The sequence below is a fragment of the Hyla sarda genome, chromosome 3 (assembly GCF_029499605.1).
Source record: "Hyla sarda isolate aHylSar1 chromosome 3, aHylSar1.hap1, whole genome shotgun sequence".
In the NCBI taxonomy this organism is placed as follows: domain Eukaryota; kingdom Metazoa; phylum Chordata; class Amphibia; order Anura; family Hylidae; genus Hyla; species Hyla sarda.
The window spans coordinates 10,898,796-10,909,215 of NC_079191.1; the positions used below are offsets into that span (position 1 = coordinate 10,898,796).

General features: G+C 40.8%; 1 protein-coding gene across 1 annotated transcript; it reads right to left on the minus strand.

Moving 5' to 3' along the window:
* Positions 1–8,643: 8,643 nt before the first annotated feature.
* LOC130360928 (taste receptor type 2 member 39-like) lies at positions 8,644–9,829 on the minus strand. The gene is made up of 2 exons (XM_056563482.1): positions 9,133–9,829; positions 8,644–8,711 (listed from the first exon to the last, which is right to left on the minus strand). The coding sequence occupies exons 1-2, from the start codon at positions 9,827–9,829 to the stop codon at positions 8,644–8,646; spliced, it is 765 nt and encodes a 254-aa protein (XP_056419457.1).
* Between the last annotated feature and the right edge of the window lie 591 nt (positions 9,830–10,420).

Genomic DNA, 10,420 nt, shown 5'->3' on the forward strand with positions numbered 1-10,420 from the left:
CTCTAAGTATTTGGAACATTTTGTTCCAAACGCTGAGCAGCGGAGTACCTCTTTAAGGACCAGGACATTTTTGGCAAATCTGATCTCCGTCACTTTATGCATTAATAACTCTGGGATGCTTTTACTTATTATTCTTATTCCGTGAATGTATTTTCGTGACATATTCTACTTTAAACCCTTAATGACCACGGACATAAATGTACGTCCTGGTTTGGCGGGACTTCGCGCACCAGGACGTACATTTACGTCCTGTGTATAACTGCGAGCATTGGAAGGGTGCTCGCGTCATACAAGGCAGGGGACCCGCCGATAATGGCCGACATCTGTGATCGTGCGGATTTCCGCCATTAACCCCTCAGATGCCGTGATTAGTACAGATCACTGCATCTGCGGCAGTGCAGTACTTTGTATGGATGATCGGATTGCCCACAGCGCTGCCGCGGTGTTCCGATCATCCTGCATGGCAGCCAGAGTTCCCCTCACCTGGCTCCGGGCGTCTCCCGAGGTCTTCTGCTCTCGTCTGAGATCGAGCAGACCAGAGCAAAAGATCACCGACAATACTGAGCAGTGCTGTGTCCTATATATAGCACTGAACAGTATTAGCATTCAAACGATTGCTATAGATAGTGACCTATGGGGACTATTAAAGTGTAAAAGTGAAAGTTAAAAAAGTAAAAGAAAAAACATGTGAAAAATCCCCTCCCCCAATAAAAATGTAAAATTTCCTTTTTTCCCATTTTTCCCCCATAAAGTGTAAAAAAAAAATGTATACACATATTTGGTATTGTCGCATGCATAAATGTCCAAACTATTAAAATGTAATGTTATTTATCCCGTACGGTAAACTTTGTGAACGTAAAAATAAAAAAGCGCAAAATTGCAACTTTTTTGTCACATTTTATTCAATAAAAAAATAAATAAAAGTTTTATAAACACAAATGTGGTATTAAAACGTACTGATCATGGCGCAAAAAATGAGCCCTTATACCGCCACTTATACGGAAAAATAGAAAAGTTATAGGTCGGCAAAATAGAAGGATTTTAAACATACTAATTTGGTTAAAACGTTTGTGATTTTTTTTAAGCGTAACAGTAATTGAAAAGTATATAATCATAGATATAATTTTAATCGTAATGACCCACAGAATAAAAAACACATGTCATTTTTACTGTAAATTGTACGCCGTGAAAACGGAACCTTCCAAAATGTGCAAAATTTCGGTTTTCTTTTTAATTTTCCCACCCAAATAGATTTTTTTTGGTTGTGCAATACATTTTATGGTATAATGAGTGATGTCATTATGCAGGAAAACTGGTAACACAAAAAACAAGCCCTCATACTAATCTGTGGATGAAAATATAAAAGAGTTACGATTATTTGAAGACGAGGTGGAAAAAAACGAAAATGCAAAAATAAAATTGGCCTGGTCCTTAAGGTCAAAATGGGCTTGGTTCTTAAAGAAGTATTCCAGTGGTGACCCAGTGGTGAACAACTTATCCCCTATCCTAAGGATAGGGGATAAGTTTGAGATCGCGGGGGTCCGACTGCTGGGGCCCCCTGCGATCTCCTGTATGGGGCCCCCGGTAGCCTGCGGGAAGGGGACGTGTCAACCTCCGTGTGAAGTGGCGGCCAACACGTCCCCTCAATACAACTCTATGGCAGAGCCAAAGCGCTGCCTTCGGCAATCTCCGGCTCTGCCATAGAAATATATTGAGGGGGCGTGTCGGCCGCCGCTTTGTGCGGAGGTCGACACCCGCTATCTGGCCGGAGAGCCTGGCCCCGGTACAGAGAGATCGCAGGGGGCCCCAGCGGTTGGACCCCCGCGATCTCAAACTTTTCCCCTATCCTTAGGATAGGGGATAAGTTTTTCACCACTGGAATACCCCTTTAAGGGCTTAAGTTAGTGGCAGATTTCTGTCGATACTTGCAGCATTTCTTGGTAAAAAAAAATTCCAAAATTTCATGAAAATGTGGAAACTTTTACATTTTTCCAACTTTGTCACTATCTGCTTATAAGGAAAATGGACATGGCAAATACATTACATATTGATTCACATATACAATATGTGTACTTTATGTTGGCATTATAAAGTTGACATGTTTTTATTTTTTTAAGACATTAGAGAGCTTCAAGGTTATGCAGTCACTAAAAGTATTTAAAATGGCATTCATAAAGTTTGCCAACCCTTTAGGTGTTTCACAGGAATACTAACAAAGTGGAGAAGAAAACTCAAAATATCACTTTTTTACACTAACATATTCTTTTTTCAAATTATTTATTCAAGAGGTAAAAGGAAAAAATGTTCCCCTTAAAATTTGTAACCCAATTTCTCTCGAGTATAGAAATACCTCATACATGGATGTAAAGTGCTCTTTAGGTGCACAACATGGCTCAGGAGGGAAGAAGCAAATTGGGATTTTGGAGAGAGAATTTGCTGTTGTGGTTTTTGGAAACTACACCCCTCAAGAAACATAACAAGGGGTGCAATGAGTAATTACACCTAAAAGATGTTTGGAACAGTGGCCCGTAAAATTTAACTCAAATGCTGGTGTTACCCCAAATTTTTCATTTTCACAAGGGATAATAGGAGAAAAAAAATATTAGTAACTTTATTTTCTCAGAGTAGGCAAATACCCCATAAGTGGATGTTAATTGTTTTGCGGGTGAGCTACAGGGCTCAGAAGAGAAGGAGCACCATTGGGCTTTTGGAGAGATAATTTGGCAGGAATTAAAGTCAGGGTCCATGTGTTTACAAAGTGCCTATGGTGCCAGAGCAGCAGAACTCCCCCACATGTGTCATCATTTTGGTAACTACACCCCTCCAGGAATGTAACGAGGGGTAGAGTGAGAATTTACACCTCACCGGTGTTTGGAACAGTGGGCTGTGAAAATGAAAAATGTTATATATTTTTTTCACTTTTTTCATTTTCACAAAGGATAATAGGAGAAAAAGCCCCCCAATATTTGTAGCCAATTTCTCCAGAGCTAGGAAATACCCTATATGTGGATGTAACATGCTCTGTAGGTGCACAACAGGGCTAAGGAGTGAGAGAGCACAGATCCCATTTAGGCCTAAGGTGGTGATTTGCACTGAAATAGCAGCGGTTCTGACAATCTGAAAAAAAATCCTGGCCAAGTGACCTAAGTTTTGAGACTCCACCCCTTGAAGACACATAGCACATCTCAAAGGTGTTTGGAACATTGGGCCATAAAAAGGAAAACATTATTTTTTTTTTACATTTAAATGTAAGTGTTACCCCAATTTTTTCTTTTTCAGAAGGGGTAAAGGAAGAAATTGGGTTACAATTTTTGGATGTCTTTTTTTTTTTCTGGGTAGGAAATACCCAGTAGGTTGCAATGTTCCCTGTGTGTGCACAACAGGGCTCAAGAGTCATATAGCTATTTGGGGCCTGTGACATATCAGTAGATGATGGTTACATACATTCCGAGGAAAATTTAAAAAAAGAAACACCCACATGTGACCCCATTACAGACAGTACAACCTCTGGTGAAGGTTTATAGGGGTGAACTGAACATTTGGAATGGGCAGATATTCCCTAAGTTTATTTTCCAGGAATGGAAGAAGTTTAGTTTGGGGGGGGAAAAATAGCAATTTTCATTCTGATATGCCAATTATGTTCCAAGAATGATTACCCAGAGCATAGCCAAAAGTACAATGTGTGCTCGCCCCAAACTCTATGCTCTGATTCATCATTCTGGGAATGTTTTGGGTGTGGTTGTCCCTAACCTATTGCCTGCAAATACGGACATGGCTATGGTGGGGAGAGAGCGCTGCACATTTGAGGCAACATGCAAACACCCATTGCAAGTGACTCTGTGACCCATGACCCATTTTTGAAAAAAATACCCCAAGAGGTCTCAAAGGGTATTTTGTGAAGGGGTTGGGGGATCTTTTTTGTGGTTTGGAAGACAATGTACTCTAGACTGGTAGGTGGGCCAAATTAAGGGAAATTAAAATGAGGTAAGATAATTCTAAATTTACTACTCCATGGAAGTGTGGTACTCCCTGAAGCAATTATTAATGCAGAGGCCTTGATAACCGGGGCAAGTGTCCCACTAAGTGGTGATGTTCTTTCTTATCCCCTCCTGTGTCACACTCTGCATTTCTTCTGGGACCATTCCATCTTTCCAGAGAGGGAACTTCATCTGGAAAGTGTTGGCTTGGGACGATCCGGGCACTTACAGTTCCAGTTCCAAAGGTAGTCTGGTCTGCTCTTTTCCGGTCGCCAAAGATCAGGGCCTTGACGACTTCCTCTTGGAACTGAAGGAATGTCTCTGTGTTGCTAGCGTATGGGACAGTACAAAAGAGTTGTACATAGCAACCTGAACCGTGTAGACCGCAACTTTTTGGTAACATTCCCGGGTTTTCCACATGGCATTATATGGATTGAGGACTTGATCAGAGATATCAACTCCCCCATATACTGATTGTAGTCCATGATAAAATGAGGCTCGAGGACTGGTCTCGCGGTACCTCGCACACGGACAGGGGGGATGCTGTTACCATGAATTATGGTCAGCATATGGACATCCCTCTTGTCCTAATACCTGATCAGCACCAGGTTTCCACTGGTAAGGGTCTGACTCTTACCCTTGGGGATAGGTGGATAGGTCAGAAAGCCTCTTTGATTCTTCTGTACTGTCCCACAAGCGACCATGGATCTGGGGGCGAGGGGTTTGAAAAGAGGTACTGGATACTGGCACAAAATTTATCCACATAAAGGTGGTAATCCTTATACAGCAGTGGGTGCAAAAGGTCCCACACAAGTTTCCTGTTAACTCCCAGAGTAGGGGGATGTTCTGAGGGTTCAATATGGGAATCCCATCCCTCATAAACACTAAACTTGTAAGTGTACCCTGAGGTACTCTCACAGAGTTTATAGAGTTTAACGCAATACCGCACCCGCTTAGTGGGGATATATTGACGGAAGGTTAGTCTCCCTTTAAAGCTTATGAGAGACTCATTAAAAGAGACCTTACTTTGATGGAATGTAGGCCACCATATATATTTTTTTTTTTTTTTGGGGGGGGGGGGGGGGAGACATGCTGCATTATCAGAGTAATGCAAGCATTTCCATATGACCTCAAAACTTCCCTGTGTCATGGCCATACTGTAGAGTGGGGTCTGGTAGAGGACATCCCCACTCCAATATTGCAGCACAAGGCCCCAAAACATCCTCATCTTGGCTGCATTGATGGCGGACCAGCCAAAAGGAAATCTGGGTGGTGGGCGACAAACTGTTGGGCATACAGGTTTGTCTGCACCACAACTAGTTTGACATCACTGAAAAAATAACTGAAATAGTCAATTTCAGTGAATCTGGATTACTGTGTTGCCAAAAAACTTAGGAATCATGGGCTAACACTGGGTCACCTGAACGGTGGTTTTGTGGCCGCTTTTGTGGCCTCGTACAGTGAGGAGGATGAGGAAGACAACAGAAAAGTAGGGTCTTTCTCGCCCTCCCTGGCACTTTCTGTGCATATGCATATATCTCCTCTACCTAAAATACCCTGCAGGCCATTTTATTAACTTTTAAGGGGGAGAAAAAAAAAACACAAAATTATTCCAGAAAAAAAACCTATGCCTACACCCAAAAAAAATGATAAATAGGGACTGCGCTGATGAGTGGTGGGGAGGGCAATTTGCCAACAGTGGACATCCGCTCTTTTATAGTGAAGAGGGTCTGGCCAATATTAGTGGGGAAAAAAAGGTTGGGGCAGACCACAGAACCCTAAAGAAGGGCACGGGTCATGAAGCTGAAGGTGCTGCGGACCCTCAGACACCGACTTTAATAAATATATCAATGGAGTTTTCTGATTAATCAAAAATATAGCCACCCGGTCATCTCCAGCCAGAGATTGCCAGGCGTGGAAAACTGCAGAGTTTGCTTTGTTACACATTTGCTCCACTAAAATTGAGGAATTGAAAGAACATTGTAGGCCTTCAAGCTTCTCTATTTATGTAGCCACAGTTATATACCAGAGTAGCTCCAGATGCTGCGCCATTTGCCTAACTACCATTTTTATTATCAATAGTGATTTAAGCCAACTTGGCAGTTTTGAATCATGGGGAAAAAAACTTGAAATTATAATATAATATGCTAGAAAAAAGTCTCCACAATAGTTAAAGGGGACAGTCCCCCTCACCCCGCACCAACAACTGTGTATCTAAATAAAAAGAAATTATACTATACACAAGAAGTTAAGTACATAGAACTAAATCACACAGAAATGTATAATATAAAGCAAAAATGTAACCATCACATACATACCACAGCTACAGTATAAAAAACAACAACAACATCAAAAGTAGCAAATGATATAATAACAAAAAAATGGTAAAAGGTTAGCCCAGGAGCACAAACCATATCAGTCATAAAATTCAATAAATCAATAAGCTATAGCTACCGAGACACCTTGTGATTCCTCTGAGCCCTTCCCTCTCATTATGTGCAAGGAAATCAAGATGTCTTATCTTTCTGTACATAACATAATACAGGGTTCAAAGAGACGGTGCAGAATTATATTCTCGGCATTCATAATCGAGAGAACATAACATAATTTTTTTTTAACCATAAAAAGGGGGAGATTTATCAAAACCTGTCCAGAGGAAAAGTTACTGAGTTGCCCATAGCAACCAATCAGATCGCTTCTTTCATTTTTCAAAGGCCTTTTCAAAAATAAAAGAAGCAATCTGATTGGTTACTATGGGCAACTCAGCAACTTCTCCTCTGGACAGGTTTTGTTAAATCTCCCCAAAAATATCTATCTAATCTATCTAAGTTTTATCTATGATAAAATGAGATTTCCATTGGTGACAAAGCAGATGTCTATGTTGTAGTCCAGTTCTGTCAAAACGCTCCATCATCTCCTCTGATATAAACTCCATTGTGTCAGCGATGCATTGTCTCAGGTCGGTGAGGGGGAAGATACTCTTCACTGACGGATAGAACCCCCCCCCCCCACCCTCAGAACAGAAAGAAACAGGAGGGTGTTAGATCTGGTACTTGTAGAGGCCTGCACCACAGTGGTGAATTGTTACCAGTGCAGCTGGTTCAACATTTCTGTATAGTTTCATTCAGGTATCGGTGAACATCCAAATAGAAATGTGGAGGTGACCATCCTACTGACATTTGGCAGAAGCAATTCCACACTATTGCAGGTGGGAGCGGCCGGTTACAGGATTCTCCACAAAAAAGAGGGGACCATAGACTTTGCGTCTCCTCATTGCACAAAACACGTTACTTTGGGTACGTCCCTTATAGGCTCGATAAGGACACATGGATTTTATGAGCCCCAATTTTTAATGATGTGATGATTGTCCTTCTAACCAAGGTAAAAGGTCGCCTACTTGCTGATCACCGGGATCTGGATTGTCATCTTGTTTCAGCTCTTTAAAACAGATATAATCTGTATGGCTTATAAAACAGACAATTTCACACGAAATTCCTATGTTTGCTTTGGTTTTCAGTCACCAGCCATTTACCACGTATGTTACTTCAACTCCAGGACTTTATTTCACTGTCCTTTTTGAATCCCCTGGTATATGAGGTCCTGAACGGCCTCATGTGCACATTGTAGATACATCACAGTAGGTGGAGATGCGCTGACCGGTTGTATCACACCTGAGACTTGTCCTTGTATGAGAAAGACCCTTGTGCTCTTAGGAGCCTTTACTATATAAGTTACTATGAACTTTTTCTGGGCGTCCTGATAAACAATGCAGAATCCTGTGACCCTAACAATTTATCATGGACTGTTCATAGAATCCATATTTATATTTATTTTCTGTACCATTAATTATCTATTTTGTTTTACAGTACATATAACTATATACCATATGAGCAAAACGATGGGTGGAAGATCCTTCCAAAATGGAACATCAATCAGGGTGCAGAACTCTCAAAAGGTAGAAGAAGGTACTAAATTTATTGGGAGATAAAAGTGCAATGCTAGACTGGGGAGCGTTTCCAGCCCGGGCCCGGGCTGGAAACACTCCCCAGTCTAGCATTGCACTTTTATCTCCAAATAAATTTTGTACCTTCTTCTACCTTCTGAGAGTTCTGTGCCCTGAAAGATGTTTCATTTTGGAAGGATCTTCCACCCATCGTTTTACTGCTTTGTTCCGGTCGTCTAACTTGGACCATCAGAGGAACCCAGAGGCTGCGTTCTCCGTTCTACACTGTTTTAGATCTTATGCTCTCAGCATAACTTCTAGAGGTAAGGGGCCATCCATTTGGCTCTGCTTATTCCACATTTCCCACTGGTTAATCTGCACGAGGTGTGCTCCCTTTTCTTTTCATTGTTTTATATTCCATATAACATATAAAATGTTTCAAGTCTGTGTATCCAACATCACTAACAAAAAATATCAGAAACCCAAAAGGGCTGGAGAATTTTCCTAAGCTTTACAATAAATAACTGGTAATAAAGAGCAACATTATAGATGATAACTATTTCTACTGTAACTTGTTGGGATGTTGAGGGTATAAAAGGCAAAACTAAAGATAGATAAATAGATACATCCAACCAAAGAAAAAATTCCAGCAGCACACCCATCAATTCAAGTGACCTTAATGGCGTCTTATTGACCCATATCACATGCAACGTTTTGACGGTATCACACTGTCTTCATCAAGCAGTCATCTTGATCGATAAGGACGGTGTGATACCGTCGAAACGTTGCATCTGATATGGGTCAATAAAATGCCATTAAGTTCACTTGAATTGACGGGTGTGCTGCTGGAATTTTTTCTTTGGTTGGATGTATCTACGCAGTCTGCGACTGGGACTGCATTGACCTGCCCGCACTCCGGGACTGTCTGTTACTTCTGTTGTGGTTGTGCTGCCTATCTTCTGGATTGGTACATAAATAGATAAATATTATGGTTCTATCTTTGAAAACAGCATGAAATACTATAGAACATTGAGATACATGGCTTTTTTAGTTCACTATTGGAATAGATAATGTAAAGTGAATGGAGAAAGGGTGCGCTGCATATTACTATTAGTTTGATGAAATATTCAATTATACTTGTGTACCCAGCACCAGATGTATACACTGTTGTACAAAAGTATATCATCTGTAACACTAAGAAGAAGCTCATACTCTTCACAGCGCTGAAGTGAGACTCCAAGTTTGGGCTTCGAAATCCGCACCCGGAGCTCCTCATCCGTCTGGTGTGCATCCAAAGAGAGTGAAGTAACAGGCATTCTGCAGCCAAGAATACTAGGAATGGTGGACATGAGATGATGAGGAAAATAATGAACCAGATATCAATGTTATCATCCTCCACATCTCTGGATAGAGTCATATTTGTGATTGAGACATCTGTTAGATTATGTATCTGTATTTCATAAAAATGCCAAACAAGTGGAAGACTAGAAGATATAGAAATCAACAGAGAAGCCAGAGGGAACCATGGAGCCAGGGTGGAGATCTTGGTCTTCAGAAAGATGAAGAACTTCCAGTTGTAGCTTGTAATCTTCACACAGTAAAAGACACAGAGGACGGTGGCAAACCAGAGATTAGTAGAATGTAAAACCATTGTGACTATTATTATAGACACAGCCAGAAACGTGTTCTCCCATAGATTGAGTATAATAGTAAGGTGATAGATGAAGACCATGAAGAGGTATAAGCTTCTGGAAGTTGCCAAAGAGCTGAGGATTTTCTCCCCAATATGAAGAGATTTCATTGTTTTCCATTTCATGAGATTTGCAGCCACAATGATGAGATTTATTATGACTCCAGCGATGCATTCAGTATACAGCACAGATAGAAGAACAAGTGTTATTGTATCCATCGTAATGTTTCCTCTGAGATAGATATTGTGACTCGTCTGCAGGGTGGAAGCCGTTGTGTAATGATCAGGTTATATGTTTTCTTTATACAGATTTCATGTCCATCTCTCATGGAAATTCTATTCATTTGTTCCAATGTCATGCAAATATCTGCTCCGGAACACTGACTATAAAAAATATCTGCAGTGTTCTATCCAGAATCACTCACAAAACTACTTTAACTCCTTAAGGACCCAGTGATATTTACATTTTAGTCAAAATGTTGTCAATTACAGACCCATATGAGGAACCATAATTCACATTTATTAACTTTTTTGACATTTTATTAACTAGTTTTTGTCCCCATAGGGGACTATTACTTTTAGTCTTTAGATTGCAAGTACTGAACAATGTTGCTCCATAGAACAGAATTAATCAGTGTTTTCACTGTCTCCATGGTTCCAGTCTGCCATGGTTCTTGGAGCATTAATTGGATGACAAGAAGGAAGGTAAGAGACCTCTAGTCGTCCTCTCAGCTGATCGGCACCCCATGATTTTGCCACAAATGTCCTGATGAGCTCCACTAAGCTACCTGCATGTGAATTTTCCATTTT